Raw genomic sequence first — 17,833 nt, forward strand, 5'->3', positions numbered from 1 at the left:
ATTGAATTGCCTAGAAATTATTTGCATGAAAATAATCAATTAAATGTGTTTGATTGATTTTATTTTCAACATAGAAAATATTATAATTGTTCATTTTTATTGGTAGATAGACGATAGAGAGGGAGTAGATGAGAGAGTGACTTACGTGAAATATAAAAATCTACCCCTCCTAAAAAAATATTTTTCTTATTTTCAAAGAAAATATGGTCACATAACCAATTGTAAAAAGATATTTTTTATGGAAAAAGATCAATCAAATAGCACAAAAATATGAATTTGGGTAAAAAAATGACTTTTATATTGGCAATTAAATTCACTCTAAAATTGTAATATCTTTATTGTACTCTACAATTTTTTTCTTATAATTTATTAGTATTTTCCTTAATAAGGTTAAGATATGTGTGCTAATAATTTTTAAGTATTTTTGAAAATTATTGTATTAGTATTCTGCTTACTTAATAAGTTATTTATTTTAATATATAGTAATAATCTTCTTATTTTGATAGTTGTTGTCTTACACTGAAAGTAATTTTTCATATAAGAAAATAGTAAAATATCTAACACATGACTGAAAATAAAAATATTGAATTTAAGATTTATAGGCAAACATATTAATTTCCGTTTTTCTATTATTATTATTTTTTTTAATGCCATCAAATTTGATTCAAGATGGAATTATTGCTAGCTTTCTTATCAATTTTTCATAAATTACATAATTAGATTTTGCTTTTCCAAAAGACCGGGATCGACATTATTTTTATTAAATGAGCGACACTTCTTTTATTTTTAATAAGTATTTTTCATAATTGATATGGAAACTTATAATAAAAGGAGAAGGTATATCATACTTTTATGAGAGGATAAGAGGAAAAATTATTGAGAGTGAAGTAAATCGAGAAGAAATGGCTCATATTTATACAAATATACAAATATCTAATCGTTCAATATACAAATCTTTCAAATTTGGGCGATGTCGTCCTCATCCTCCTCCCATAGAGGAAATGGCTCATATTTATAGATGTTAATGCAGACATTGTTGACGAGGCAAGCACAGCAATTTTACTACAAGCCTTTCCCTTATAAAGGTGAGATCGATCAGGATAACGAGAATTGGGTTGATTAACTCGAACGTGATGGTCATCGTTCGCGAGCATACGAGCACCCCGTTTATCCATCCATGCATTCACTCATGAACTTCTCAAATTCTAATCAAGTCCGAAATTATGCTGACACGCAATAATTGTATTACATGTATATAATGACTTACATAATGATTTTAGATATAAATGGTGTGGTGAAATATTACTGGATCAAAATTTCTTCATCAAATAAATAAATAAACCCTTGCCATTCCTAGAGATAGTCATGTTTGTTTCAACTGGGAATGAACTCAACAATATCTATGATTGGTCACCAACTCGTGGTTGCTGGTGCTGTCGAAGCTGTAACGACTATTAAGTAATTTACCATCGGAGAAATTTCCTTACTCTCCTATTTTTGGAAAATTTGCTCATAGCAAAACAACCAACATAGGGAGTAATTGGTACGTTAGACTAGACAACATCAAATCTTGTTTCGTTTTTGGCACTATCCCAATATTGATATACCAAACATGCCCATAATGCACAAACATCACTTGTATGGCTATAGATTTGAAAGCATCCATTGTCAATTTCTTTCCCCGTCATAGGTTTGAAATTTCTATTCTCACTAAATAAAAATGAGCTTGTTCCGAGTCACTTCAATCTGGTTACGCTATCTCTGTCATTTTTTATTTTTCTTTTTTAATTAGTTTGATCTTTATAAACTTATTATAAAAAAAAACCTCTTCTTTTCCAAATTTTTTTAATATCCCGGCTGCTATGCATGATACAATATACTTCTAGGTCACATAAAGGTTGCACTATAATTCATTTGGTTTTGGGGACACAACTAATCTAATTATATTGGCACCCTACAAACATGGTAATTGATATGTGCTATGGGGAAGCACAGGATGATCCCTCAAGGTTTATTCATTGCTTCCATCAATGGGATATGTAAATGTTAAACTGTAAAGATTGCTCTTGTAAACTTTCAATTCAGAATTTCAGATAAAAGAAAATTTAAATCTCACACAAATTTGTGCCTAAGTAATGTAAAGTGTGTAAAATATTCTTATCGTACACAAAATCGATTCCAACTAGGTCTATATAAGCTCCAACTTGATCAAAATCAGAGTGGGGACGTGGTGCAAAATGTAAGGATCATCCCACAGTAGGGATGATCTAGATCAGAGTGGGGGAGGTGGTGCAAAATGTAACAGGGGACTGGGAGATAGCATGCTACACCAGATATAAAAATAAAGCAAATCAAGGAAATGGATTAATCTAAAATTGTGCTACCTCAAAATCTCAACATTAATATCTTGGCCTACAATGAGAAGAGAATTACAATTAGACAACCTCAAAATGATGACTTGCTTATGAACTCAAACACAAATGTCCAAAATTTTCACATCCTTTCCATTAAAAAAGATTTCTGAACTGATTTTTAGTATCATTAACCTTGTCCTGTCTTAGTGCAGTCTAAAACGCAACATCTGAAAATAAGGATACAGAATAATAACATTTGTATGCGTTACTGAATCTGTTTCAGCCCACAACAGAAGTTCTATCTATTTATCTCTAAATAATATATATTTCTTTTCTCGTCATGAATCGATGTCTCACAGCCTTAGGAAGGTAGTTTTGTAACAAAAAATTGCTAGTCACCTCAAGATGAAATGCATATTTAAGATACCGAAACAGTGACTATCAACTGCAGATCAATGGCAGTATTTACCAGAACTTGTTTCTGACCCAAAAGAGGAGGAAAACAACTCCTAGAACAACAGCAACAGGGGCCCATTTCTTAATCAGAGCCTGCAGCCAATGATCAAAAGAATGAATAGTAAAGTAGGGGTACATGTAGTGTGTAGGTAACTGAACTCGTGCTATTTTCAAAAGGTAATAACAAAACGAAACAAAGAAAAATGTAGAAGTTGACAAACCAAAATTTAACAACTTAGGGTGTGTTCTCTTTGCCATTTTCGGGCCGTTTTCTGTTTTCGATTTTTCAAAACGGTGAAAACGCGTTTTCTTTCCTATTTTCGAAAACGAAAAAATATTTGTGAAGAAAACACAAAATGACATTTTTGTCGTTTTGGGCGTTTTCAGTACAAAATTGGAAAAAATTGAAAATACGGGAAATGGTTCCAAAATGGAAAAAAGAACGCAATTTCATCAATTTCAAAACAGGCACTCAAAACACAAAATTCAAAATGAATTCAAAACTCAAAACTATAAAACTAAAACACAAAGAGAACGGCCCCTTAGTGTTTAATGTTTATTTTCAGCTGATAAGATCTAATTCAAGTAGCAGGACTGAAGACTAAAAGTCCTGAATTCAAGTCTGACAAAAACGTAATAGTTGCTATTACATGTTTCACCTTGAGAGAAAAAAAAAATGTTAGTTTTCCCAAACAATGCTTATGGATGCAGACAATTATAATCATGGAACTCGGAATTTGCTGTTATATAAAAGTGCCAGAACTAAGTGCCAGAGCTGATTGTAAGCCTGTCCATAATTACGAGAAAACTCAAGGATTGAAATAGTTGACAAAGAACATAAAAAATAAATATAGTTTTCCCAAACAATGCTTATGGATGCAGACAATTATAATCATGGAACTCGGAATTTGCTGTTATATAAAAGTGCCAGAACTAAGTGCCAGAGCTGATTGTAAGCCTGTCCATAATTACGAGAAAACTCAAGGATTGAAATAGTTGATAAAGAACATAAAAAATAAATAAATAAGTCCTGGAGTCAATCTAATATAACTAACCTGGCGGTTCAAATCTTTTGCCTTTTCAGCATATATGCGGGATTCAGATGTCAAGCGACTTGACATCTGACTGACCTCTGCAGAAATTCACAATTAAAGAATATAAACATCAAACGTGCAGGGAAATAAGGGAATAAAATAAACATGATTTACAAAAAGTTCATTCCCCCAAAGAAAAAAAGCACGAAGATGAAATTTTATAAAGTTGAGGCAAGATAAAGAAACAATAAGCAATTGAAAACAGAAGAATAGAAAACCCTCAGGAACATGCATGCCTATCATAACCCATGATGTTAAGCATCAAATGCGAAAAATTGCAAAAACACTTTATGCCATGAAATAACAAAAGAAAAATGTATCATAGATTTTAAGAATTAAAAATATTAAAGATGGAATCTCTTACGGTCCAACTTTTCACCAACACCAAGAACTTCCTGTACATTGCGAGTCATTATCTGGTGGACTTCATAAAGTTCATCATTCAACTTTGCAATATTCCGCTGGGTTCTTGTATCCTGGTACAATTTCTTTGTTTTCTGTATGAATGTATCTACCAAAATCAAGTGAAAAGAGGAAAAATACATCAAACATAATCAGAAAGAAATTTTATTACTAACAAAGTGGTAACTACAGCTTACAAATGCTTCTCAACAAAAACAAAAACAAAAAAATTGAAATGAAAAAAAAAAAAAAAAAAAAAAAAAAAAAATAAAAAAAAAAAGAGTACCTACATTGACAAATAACCGAAAGCTAAGATAGAAAAATACTTCTCAAACTAAGATTGAAAAATACTTCTCAAGGTTGATAACAGAAAAAAATTGAAGATATATCTTACCAAATTTAATAAAAGCATAAGGTCTTGCAGCCGTTTCAATCTGATTTCCATAGACACGCTCAAATTCATTCTTAAGGTCTTCCAGATATTGAAACGCAAGTTTCTTGGGATAAGCACGATCACACATTGTCAAATAACAAACACGCCCTTCAATAATATGACTAGGTATCCAAGTTCAGGAAAAAAAAAAACTCAATAAAGGGAAAAGAGAAAACATTATTAGCAGTAGTTATAGTTCTGAGTATAAAAATTTTAATAATTTCTCTGATAATTAATTAAAAATCGTCCCAAGGTTCTCAAAAGGCATGTTATCAATCTAAAACAAAATTGTATTCCATACTAGGTAAAAGAAAATAATGACAAGTTAAAAATTAGTTTTTACGTGCAGGGGTCTAAGATACAGGGTAAAAATGGAAATGTAAAATCATCAAATGCACACCTCTCTGTAATACTTTCTTATCAGACGATGTACAATTGATGGGCAAAATACAGCAATGAGGGATGTGCATTAATGTAGAGAATCATAGAGCACAGTCAAGGCTCAACATAGACAGATAAAAAAGCAAACTGGAAACGACCACTGGGCAAATAAAGATTATAATAAAACAAATATCTAGATTCATTTCAGCAGCAAAACTTTCTCAAGTCATTATGTTGAACCTGTCTAGTTAGTCAACTCCATTAACATAAACAAAAAAATCTTTACTAACATGAAAGACAGGATACTGGAAGATATATGGGCCTGTTTCAATCGACATTCTTGAAGGCTCGTTCTGACCCCTTGAGAGGTTTTTGAACAAAGCCTTGACTTGCTGTTTGTAGAAGTCAGCATCTGGCACATCACGACTATCGTCCAGTCCTTCTACCAGTGGAAGCCCATCAATGACACGAGCGATCATAGTCAGTTTCACCATCTTTACTTCACAAGCTAAAAGCTGCAAAAAATATATTAATATACATTAGCCAGATCTAGAAAAGATTAAACTGTGCATGCACACGTAGGTGCACAGTCCAGAAAGAGGAGGGAGAGCAACAAGTCAATAAGAACAAAATTCAGCCTTATTCACAATAATTTTGAAACAACTACATAAATACTTTTTTGATGCTCCGTTCAATCAATCGTTACTACAACAAAATCCTTCAAAACCATGATACTCTATGTACAGATTTCGATGTATATATTGAGAAAGAGATCATCAAATTGATACACAGAGACTTTCTTCAGAATTCCAATGTAATATTACATGTTACGAGCAAATATGAGGCCTGAAAGGACGATTTAATATGGAGGTTGTGTCTTGTTCATATATCTCACAAGTAGTATGAGTCCATATAAAAGTTTCGTAAACATATATATAATGACTTTCAGTTTATCAAAATTAAAGTTGGAAACTAAAGGCAGCCTGATTTTAATAGGAAAAAATAACTCTAATATAAATTCAATTGAAAAATTCCAGAAAGAGTACTTCAAGTCTAAAGATTCATATCACAACAGACAGGAAGCATCATGCAGCAAGAACTATTACATGATTAACGGTTAGTTCTTAAATTTGGCACATCATAAGCAAAAATCAATCGCTTCCATTCAAAGACAGCTAAAATGGCAGAAATGGCTAGCGGAAAATTTCTGCCCATGCCTGCTTTTACTATGCCAGTAATGGGCACTTAGAACAAATGTACCAGCATCTTGAACCACGGTTTCGTGGAAGGGTATGCGTCGTACACCTAATCAAATCTTGGTTGATCTGTACTTTCACCAAGCACAGCGGATCCCAATATTAAAACACTACTAATTGGACAAAGTGTAATGCACCCAGATTAGGGGCGGATCCACCTGGGGTCTGGGGGGCAACTGCCCCCACTGGATTTTGATCATGGTTATTTCGCCAATGGAAAACTATAAACAACCACATCAAAAATTCAGGAGAAATATTGTTGAAAAATCACTCTTGCTAGAGAAAGATTACCATCAAGAAACAACAATTCTGGAAAAATAAAATAAATTATAAGGAGTTAGTTCAAATTAAATCATTCACATCAAACAAATCGAGTCGATCCCAACATATAAAGCCCGTTCTAACACTAACACAATCCGATGCTACCTTCCAAGTTTGATGATGAAGAATAGAAGAAATCACTGAGAAAGAAAACCTAGGCTACTCCCCTTGCTAAACAGACTTGGCTATCATTTGATAGGAAATTGGGCTTACAAATGGAGGAAATTACACCAAGTACCTATTATTTAATTAATATTTAAATATTATATTTCATCTTATTTTTTCCCATAAATACTAGATTACTACAGTAGAATGGAAAACGGTGGCTTAATAGCACAATACCCCTATCTATTACTCATTTGTCGAAAATTGCTCACCTTTTGAAAATAGCTCAAAACCCCCTATTTAAAATGTTTTGTGCGTAATATCCCATTGCGGTCCATTTTCTCAATAAAAAATTGTTAAATGATGAAAAAACCTCCTATTTAAATGAAACAAAAAAAAAAGAAAAAAAAGAATAAAGAATTAATTGCAACTATAATTCCAAAATTTTTAAAAAGTTGCAAAGGAGTCGTAAATAAATATAAAAAATAGGAAAAATTGTAGAAGAAACCCCAAACCTTTCAAACACTAGCAGATTTTTTCCAAACATTTGATTTGTTGCAAACTCACCCCTAACATTCTCAAACGTTGCATGTGAGATCACAATGGATGGAAAACATCCAATTTGCTGTTAGTTAACCAAAAAAATTAGTTTGACCACATTGTTAATATTTTTATGAGGGGCAAAATAGTAACTTTCTATTTACCAAATTAAATAATTACATTAATTAAATTAAAAAACTCCCAAAAAATTTAAAAAAAGGGAAAAATAATATGCTTTCTTCGTCGGCGATTTTTAGGGTAAAATTCATAAGTGAACTATCGTTGGCCGTCGATTCTAATTTGTCGGCCGTCCAGCAAAATACTATTTGGTTACGTATCATTTTCTCTACGCCATTAGATTTTTTATTTCCTACCAATCACAAGAACTAGGGATGTAAACGGTCCAGTTTTACTGGGTTTGACAAATTTTCAAACAAAATCGGTTTGAAAAAAATTCAAATTTAAACCTAACGGTTTGGTCCGGTTTAAAATCATCGATTTCATCGTATTTTTTTTGTATATATACTTTTATGACATTAATTCATTGAATTCAATACATATTTATATCTTATTAGCAATAAATCTAAAACATTCTAAGCCATTGTTTCAACCAAATTTTTGGGACAAAAAAATGAAAATTTGGATCATTATCACACAAGTCCAATTGCATTTGTTGACCTGTTATTTCATGCGCAGAACCTAGCCTCCTCGTCAATGGTCAATTTTCTCATTATAATAACATGGAAAATATGGCTCGAACAGGGGTTAAATATATCTTCTATAACTTTAAATATCTACTAAATCAAAATGAATCACAATAAACTAAAACATAATTTTTTTTTTCTTTTTTTCACCTTTTTTAAGCTAACGACGTTATGATAACGTTAAAATACAAGTCCAGTAAACGAGATATAAGGCTCAAAAACATCAATCCAACAAGACCTCGTGAACATCATATCTGAAAAAATATTACTAATTAAACAAAGAGAATAACCACCGCAATAATAAAGCAATTATTTATAATATATAAACATAACAATTACACAATCTAACATTTGTATGTTGTTAGAAACGAATTTAATTTCAAATTCTTACCACAATTTGCTCAAAAGAAATTATTGATTTGAAACTTTATTTGTAGCAAATATTATCACCGAAAGGTTAGGATCTCTTTTGTCTTCGATTTGGTATAGTGGATTATAATTCAACTTTGAAGACGCGTAAAAAATCTGAAGAAGAAGTGTATATGGTGCCGGTGGCTCAAGACTGTGTTGGGTGTCGACTGGAGTTTATCTGAATTCTGAAGAGGAAAATGACTTTTGATAAATCATGTTATTTTTGAGATTATTAGATATAAATTAGGATTATTAGGTAATAATAATATATATGTATTAAAAAATTAGAAATTGACAGAAATACCCACAATGACAAAACTATTGAATTTTACATATTTGGATGAATTTTCAAAAAAATTCATTTTTCATTTTTTTTATTTTTATATATTTTTTGCCAGTCCGGTTTGGTTTTAAACCACAATTAAAATTCTCAAATCTAAACTAAACCAAACCATTTTGACCGGTTTAGTTTGGTTTACAACCATTTCGTTGACCAGAACCACATGGCACAAACTGACGATTTTTAAAATGTGATTTCGGTTCGATTTTTTGATTTTGCGATTTTTGCTTACAACCCTAACAAGAACCATCATTACAGGGTTCCTCTTATTTCTAACGACATGGTCGTCTTCGTTGAAGTCATCGGTTTGTATCAAAACTTCGTCTTGCATGACAACAACATAGGAGCACCAGATGTCGGTGAGCACCATCAAAGAGTGGATTAAGTTTAAAGCTACATCGTATTCGACAGAATGAGGGGTGCAATCATTTTGCAAAGCGGTGTCGTTTGGGTCGTTCTCGCACTTTCCATTAGGTAATGAAATGTTTGAGGCCCCAAAATCAGTCCGATCGAAAATGATTTATGGTGTTAGGTGACCGGAGGATGAAGGGTGAGGTGGTGGTGATAACGGCAATGGTGGTGACAACGGCAATGGTGGCGATTTTGGTCAGAGTGGGGTTAGGTATGTTGGGGAAGGGATGGGGGGAAGAAGTAGAAGATACAATTTGTTTTTTCTTTTTTGGGGAGGTTTTTAATTTAATTAATGTAATTATTTAATTTGATAAATAGAAAGTTACTATTTTGACCTTTCATAAAAATATTAACAATGCGGTCAAACTAAATTTTTTGGTCAACTAACGGCAAATTGGATGTTATCCATCCATTGGGATTTCACCTGCAATGTTTGAAAAGATTAGGGGTGACGGTTGTAACAAATCAAAGATTTGGGGCCTCTGTTGCAATTTTTCCTAAAAAATATTGCCGGTCAAATTGATCGAACCTGAGGGAACGTTACTATATTCATTGGAAGTGGTGTCGTAAAATGGGTCACAGCCAAACTACCTGAATTTTTGTTTCAATTGGTGCTTGGTCCGACAATTTGGCCTTGATGATATTGAGTAATTCTTTAGTTAATTGATCCAATTGACGGTTCACCCATGTATGTTTGAACCTCAATTGATGTCTTGCCTCGTGGGACCCATCAATTTTTTGAAAATATTATTTACTGTGCGCATGGTGGAAGTCAGATTTTGATCCAAAAATTGGATCGCTTGGAGGGGTAAATGGCACAATTGGATTCATTCCCATAGTCGCTTGGAGGGATAAATGGCACAACTTGTTTTTCACGCAGCATGATTGCAGAAAAATTCTAAGGAATAGCATATCGATTAGAGGTTATTTTGGTTGATGTTTGACCATGGTTTAGGTCATCTTGATCAGAGGAATCTATTGGTGGTAGGCTGCGAACGTGAAAGTCATCGAGGGAGCATGTTAAGCCGAAGAACTTGTGCATAGCCAAATTGCTTTTTTCATTGATTTCACCTTCAAAATGTGTTGTTTGGATTGGAAATTGATTGGGGAGTGTCGTTGGGATGTTACCGACGGCATGGTGGTTGATAGCTGACGACAAAAGTGGCGGCAGTGGGTGGGTTTTTTAGTAGATCCGGTGGCTTTCCCATTGAATCTACCCATTAATTGAAAGCGATTGTGGGGGGAGAAAAAGTTCTTTTTTTATTTGTAGTCACGTTTGCAGTTTTTTAAGAAATTTGGGATTATAGTTGCAATTAATTCTTTATTATTTTCTTCATTTCTTTTTGTTTTATTTAAATAGGAGGGCTTTTTCATCACTTAACACTGTTTATTGAGAAAATGGACTGCAATGGGGTATTACGCACAAAAAGTTTCGAACAAGAGAATTTTGAGCTATTTCAAAAAGGTATGAGGGTTTTCGGTAAATGGGGTAATAGATAGGGGGTATTGTGCTAAAGCCAAAAAAATGTCACGTCTTTAATATCCAAATTGGTGTAATTCACATTCCTCCGCTCCTCAATTCCTCCCAAATCATCTCAACTTAAGAAATCCAAAAAATCAGCTTAGAATTTGACATTATACAAATTTCAAGCACCGTAATCCCTTGCATTACTTTCGCAAAATCAATTTCTTGATATTATGCAAAATATCAAGATGAATTTCCCCAAAATTGTTTAAAATATTAAATTATTTGAAACATAGAGTTACATCATACATATCAATAAAGATGGGTGTCGATTATTTGTTACCATATTTTATTTCAAAGACGGTAATATACAAATAACAATATCGATGACTTTTAGTAAAGAATCATGTAATCAATTAAAATTTCAAGTTACAAATGATAATATTATTTATGGATAAAAAGGATCTATTTCTATGCGTGAATATAACCATTGTATTCAAAGTTGTCTAATTGCATATTATACATCAGTTCTCGCAATATTACGAAGTAAATAACAGATATAATCTTTGGAAAAATTCAAATTACATTGTATAAAATCCGTACCACAATTGGCCATCGTCCCAGAAGATGTGTATTGATAGACAGATTCAGAGGATCAAGATGCTCAGTATGTTCTCTGGAATAGACGGGTGTGTCTCCATCATTAATATGTTTTAAAATAATTTACATATAATTTAGTACTTACAGTTATATTTTTATTATATAGCAAATTGTGAATTCTTTTTTAACGATAGAACATATGCGAATTTTTCCATTATAAATATTCTTCTAAATTTACAAGTCAAAAATCATATTTTAATTGAGAAAATTACACATATCCTTGATTTTTAATTTTATATTTCAATAATTAAGTTTTAAGTTTATTATTTTAAAAATTAGGTTATATTCATTTTTAACTTAAAATATTAAACATAAAATTATTAATTACTAACTAATTAAACATTAGTTAGCAACATTATCATCAGTAGTGGGAGATAGATTTTTTTTTTTTTTTGAACTTTCATTCTTATATCATATCCTGTAAGAGATAAACTCTATACCCTTGTCCAAGCGATTCTATCACATTCATTGAGAGAGAGTAGAGATTTGAAGCCTTCATCAACGCTGGAAGTGATAAATCTATTTTCCTCATTTCATAAATTATTTTATAGTTCAAGCTTCTATTAAACCCTAAATTCGAACAAACTCAATTGTAAAATGATAATAACAAAAAGTGTAAGTTGGGGATCTCATCAAAGAATAAATATGAGACCAATAAAAGATAAAGAACCGAATCTCATAAAGAAGTTCGTTCAAAACAACCAAAAATCATCGATTATGGTGGAAAATATATTTCCAAGAAGGTAAATCAATTCATTGTTTATTTTTATTTTTTTGTTTAATACAATGTTTATGGAAATTTGAGTTAACATGTAAGTTGTATTCGAATTTCTTTGGTTGATTCTGATTTTCATTATGTTGATCAATTTTTCTTCGAATTGTTGTTCGATTATTACATGATTGTGACTGGTGACCTCATTTTTTTTGTGGTGACTGAATTGTTCTTCAATTATTTTGTGATTTGACTTGACTTTATCTTTGATCATGACCTGATTGTTCTTAGGTTATTCGACGATTTTGACCTAATTTTGTTTATTATTTTTGCTTTAAACATTTGGAAGCAAAATTTGTGTTAACGCCATTCAATGCACTCTCTCTCTCTCTCTCCCTCTCTCTCTCTCAAAACAAGTTTGAGAAAAGTTAGTCTATATTAACATCAACAGCATAATATGAATTTTTATCGTCGAGTTCTTTCTGAAGTTTATTTTTTTTTCCGTTTTTGTTTTGCAATGAATTTGCCAAAATAATGGGAGAAAATAGAGTTAATTTACATTACGTTAACAATCATATATACCAAAAAAAAAAAAAAATCAAACTGATTTTCAACCTCATATTCCCACAATAAAATATTATGCACGTAAATTTGAAACTTCTTTTTTTTTTATTTTTTTTTTTAGCCACACATTTTTTAAAAAATCACTATTCCAAAACTCATTTTCCCAAAAAAATCTCTTTTTCCTATAATAAAATGAGATTTAACAATATAAAAATTATGAATGAGAACACAAGATTTAAGTGAAAATCCAACTTTAAAAAAATCACAAATAAAGGAGGAGAAAACTCAACATATCAAAGAATAATTACAACAGATTTTTGGATTGCTTAAAAGATGTAATTACTTCTAATATATATAATATAAAGAAGAGCTTAATTGAGAGTTTGAGGTAAAAAAGGAATGTAAAGGAATTGTCAAATCGCAACTAGGTTTCTATCCGTGCATTACCACCACTCAAGTAGTGGGCTCACGACCAACAAGCGATCCATACACTGGAGTGCCTGTGGCGCGCAATTAGCAAGCGATGGCGTTACTACAATTTTCGCGTGAGTGCGAGTGATTTTCATACGATTTCTTCTCCTTATTCGTCTTTAACTTCTTCAAGACTTCGTTAAAGCATAATGTTAGCTCTCAATAGAACTCCTAATAGAATTCGAATCACACCCAAATTCTAACAAATCTTCACCTTGATACAAATTTCAATGAAAAGAATAAAAGTAAACTCTTTAAAAAAAAAAAAAAAAAAACCTCCCAACCTCTTCTATAAAAGCCCCTAGGGATAAACTCAACAACAAATACCAACCAAGTTCAAACAATGTTCAAACTTGACTACAAGGAGTGACTTGGTCAAACAATAATATCAAATTCTTCACTGAGCAGGTTTTCACATTTCTTATCTCCCACTTGTCCTTGGTTGCTATCAACATATAAGAATAAATATACAAGCAACATTTCACCATATTTCTTAAAGTAAACACATAATAACTGCTTCTTTTGAAGTCATGAGTAGTCATAAATGAGTCAACCCTCTTATACCACTGAACAACTTTCCAACTGATAGCACAACCACCAATAATAAAAACATACATATAAAAGATCCTCTCTTATCAAGATCTCCAACAAAATCATAATTAACACAACTAATTGCCTATGTAGAAGATTATTCGCTGGAATCAATACCTTCAGCCACATTTAAAAATAAGTAACCAAATCAGCATCACCGTATCTCTGGAGGTCTAATATCTTTTCTAGATCTATCTTTAGCGATAGAATACTGTGGTGCCATTGGTGGTGGTGAGCAAAGTGGCACTATCCTTAACTTCTAAACTAGACTAATATGTAGACTTTAGTATAGACTCTAAACCAAACTCAAACTCCACCATTCTATTTAACTTTTGTTGATTTGTATTAATAGATTTTGTGGAACCTTGCATAACATATAACTAAGCAAGCCTTCTCTGTCCCTTCATCACAATACAGGCACATTTACTAATCTTCAAGACTCCACCTTCACTTGTGAACTTGTATTCTTTTTAATTAAGAATACTCAAGGAGATAAAATTTCTCTTCAAATATGGAATATGTCTCACTTTACCAAGTAGCCTAATGGCCTAATCAAATATCTTAATTCTAACCATTCAAAACCAGTTATCTTACGAGGTGCATTATTTTCTATCACATGACAATTGAGAGCTGTTTCATATGTTAAAAATCAATCTTGATTGAACACATATGAAACATCCAAACTGTACCAAGACTTCAATCCTCACAAGGTTTAGAGTTGATGTAAAAAATAACTAGAAGCTCTCCATCAATGTAGCCATCTTTTGCAAAACTACCTTCAACTGAATTTTCTGGTTGTTTTCCATTTTTATCACCAGCAGCTCTTTTATCCTTATTCTGCAACTTATAGCAGTTGAATTTGATGTGCTCATTTTTCTTGCAGTAATTACAGAATTTATCGATATTTTTAAACTTTGATCTGCCCCTCACATAACCATCGAAAAAACTTTCATGTGTCCTCCCATGAACAACAAGGTTCTCTCCATGAGCCTCGGATTCAAATACAAGCTGCTTTATCTTCTCATTTGAAAACAAAGCATTATATACTTCATCTATGGTAAGAGTGTGATGACCGTACAAAATAATGTCTCTAAAAGACATATATGAAGAAGGTGGCAAATAAACAAAATTAATCATAAATATTTTTCATCATACTTGACCTCTATGGTTTCTAGACTAGCGATAATATCCTAAAGATGGTTAAGTGATCTTTTATAGACATGCCTTCTATTATACGATGAAAATACAATTGCTACTTCAGATACAATTTACGGGTTAGATTTTTCACCACGCAAACTGCTCTAATTTTAACCATAACATAGCGACGGGTTTCTTCTTTTAAACTTCCTGGAGAATTTGATTTAATAGATGAAGATAAATTTGAGATAGGGCATTTTGATCCTCACGTTTCTTTTCCTCTTGCATCCAACTTGAAGGTGTCTTATCAAATTCTAACAGGGCATCATCCAAGTCCATCTATGCGAAGACATCCCTCATCTTTAACTGCCATAAAGAAAAACTAGTATTGTGATCCGAAAGTGAACTGTCAAATTTCATAGTTGCCATAACAAACAATCAAACCTCGCTCTGATGCCCGTTTGTTATATAAAATGAGAATTAGCAATACGAAAAATGAGAACAATACCACAAGATTTATGTGAAAATCTTACTTGAAAAAAAAATGATGAATATATTACAAAAGATTGCTGGATCATCTCAAAAGATATACTTACTTCTAATATATACTAGTCGCATGCACGGGCTGTGTTATTTTTTAAGGTAATATTAGTGTGTCTGGCGTTAAGGATTGATGAGAGACATGTGCATTAGATTGATTTGATAAGGTAAATTTACGTATAATGTAACTAATAAAAACTATAGTCACGATGCATCTAGAGAGTATCAGGAAATAAAGTACACTTTAAAAAAGACAAAAAACAATTAGCAAACAACATTTAAGTGTATAAAGGGATCTGAACAACATGCCATCATTTTCCAAAAGTTTAACAGTGATATTAATAGTCTTGAATGAGCACATTTTGTATAAATAAAGTTTTGAAATTTTCAATTAAGTATACAATCCTAAAATGGATCAATTGGCTTTAGTAAATATATATATGCATGCACAGAGGGGGAGGGAGAGATGACTAACAAAATCATTTAGTACCCTACAAGTATTAAGCATACTTAATCTTTCATTTAAAGAGTCCAAAGACACTTCATGTTCATCAGCACACACAAAAGAATGTAACAATTGATCATGAACGGGAACCCATGAATCAATGATAAAGGTTAGTTACCTGACAGTTGAATGCCCACTCTATCATCACTGTTTATGACCATAACCATAAGACCAGTGTTAAATGCAAATTCACAGAGCCAACCATAAGTTGAGAATCTGCACATAAAAAACAGTCATTCAAAACTTTATCATGCATAGAAACTATAAGCTCCTACTTTTAGACAGTTTATTTTAAATGACATACATTCAACCCTTGTAACATCAATCATGAAACCAGATTGAGGCCTATGAAATGGATTACGCATAGGCACCTCATTCAACTGTCAAAATAACAAGTTAGAATATGTGGACCAATATAATCAGAAAGATAATATCGTTGAATTTATAAACCACCATTTCTTATTTTTTTTCTTGTTACCTTGTATGAACTGATAGGTAAAAGTGTAGAAGGGGGAACAAAGCCAAGCAATACTGCTGCAACAGCACTGTCTTCCAGGAATACAAGTGAATTAGTCTACGAAGTAATAAAAACTATACTAAATTGACTTTTTTGCAATGTCATAATGGTAAGTGACAATGTATGTAATATGATTGTCTTAAATCATTAACATGGATGCATTGTCATCTATATTTTTTTATTGCTTTTCATGTGCCACATACTTTTAGGGAAAGCTGAGAATGCATTGAACATAATTAGTTGGTGTATGAACACGTGCATTTCATTTGTATAAACAGGTACTTATATCACACACATACACACTCACGCGCACACGACGCAATTTTTTTTTTTTTTTTTTGCAAAATTCATTTTTTTACTTTTAAATAACTTGAAACATATTTTTTACTCATAAGTAACTATTTACATTTTAGAAATATACTTAAAATTTGAAGTTAATATTTTTCACTTATAAGTAGCTTTTACAATTATAACATTTTTTTCACTCTTTAATAACCTGCATGATGATAAAAATAACTAATTGGATGAAGCAAATAAATCGGGTCGAAAATTATAGAATTGGAAAAAAAAAATTCATCTAACTCCATACACATAAAAATTTCACCCAAGTAATGTACTTTATTAGAAATAATAACATCTACACGTGAGAATATTGCAGATGACTAACTATTTAAAATAAACACACATTCAATTTCAAGACAATGACTCTATTTTCAAGCAAAACCTTAAACTAAATCAAAAGCATGCACCATAAATGGAGTAGTGGGTGCATCAAATATAATATCAATCAAAAAGGCATTATTTGCTAACACTTTTTGTTTCTATTCGTCGAAAGTTTAATTTTGCTCCAATTCGAAAGTATTTAGAATTAACACATAATCCTGGTTTAAATTAATATTGAACTAGGAATTGAGGATAATTCAGAGATGAATGATGTTAAGCAAAGTTTATTCGAAGGAAAATGTGGCATCAGCGGATAGTGATTCGACTTATTTATATTTGTTCTTTTACCTTTGAGATAATTGAAAGGCACAAGGAAGAAAAGGAAGTCAAACCTCCAACGATACATGTATGTGAACATCTTCAATATTGCCTAAGAAAATAACAGACACGGATACTGATAATCTCATTTTCCTGCAAGGTTCAGAAAATGCAGTTTCGCAGAAAGTCACAAAATTTGAGATTGGAAGTAAATCAAACGTGTACCTAATGCCAACAAAACTATACACCCTGAAAAAGAATCATGAATTTGCAAACAAATACCTATCTTAAAAGTATTATTTTAATATTTTTATGAAAGCAGTCAATTTAACCCAAATTTGATTGCAAAGGCTAATCGTCTGGATGAGCAAAACATCAAATCCTCCTCTATTTATTTAGAGAATCGGCTAGAATTTTCATATTCATTACTTCAGTCATTCTTATTAAATCCTTATATCTGTCTATTTACACATTCTAATACC

The 17,833-nt window shown here is 31.8% G+C and overlaps 1 protein-coding gene and 1 long non-coding RNA gene across 4 annotated transcripts; one reads left to right on the forward strand and one right to left on the reverse strand.

The window, feature by feature from the left end:
- Positions 1–2,044: 2,044 nt before the first annotated feature.
- Positions 2,045–2,866, forward strand: LOC111374081. The gene is made up of 2 exons (XR_002699070.1): positions 2,045–2,227; positions 2,287–2,866. It is a non-coding gene; the product is annotated as an uncharacterized LOC111374081 (long non-coding RNA).
- Positions 2,482–6,922, reverse strand: LOC111374080 (25.3 kDa vesicle transport protein-like). Of its 3 annotated transcripts, none has more exons than XM_022996708.1 (6): positions 6,803–6,922; positions 5,427–5,635; positions 4,701–4,861; positions 4,269–4,415; positions 3,866–3,942; positions 2,482–2,903 (listed from the first exon to the last, which is right to left on the reverse strand). In XM_022996708.1, exons 2-6 carry the CDS (start codon positions 5,612–5,614, stop codon positions 2,820–2,822), a joined length of 657 nt encoding a protein of 218 aa, XP_022852476.1. In that variant the 5' UTR covers positions 5,615–5,635; positions 6,803–6,922; the 3' UTR covers positions 2,482–2,819. The 3 variants fall into 3 exon arrangements, with proteins under 3 accessions (XP_022852476.1, XP_022852477.1, XP_022852478.1); XM_022996709.1 differs by having other exon boundaries at positions 6,788–6,914; XM_022996710.1 differs by lacking the exon at positions 2,482–2,903 and adding an exon at positions 3,662–3,768.
- Between the last annotated feature and the right edge of the window lie 10,911 nt (positions 6,923–17,833).

This window comes from Olea europaea, unplaced genomic scaffold, assembly GCF_002742605.1.
Source record: "Olea europaea var. sylvestris unplaced genomic scaffold, O_europaea_v1 scaffold1200, whole genome shotgun sequence".
NCBI classification, from domain to species: Eukaryota; Viridiplantae; Streptophyta; class Magnoliopsida; order Lamiales; family Oleaceae; genus Olea; species Olea europaea.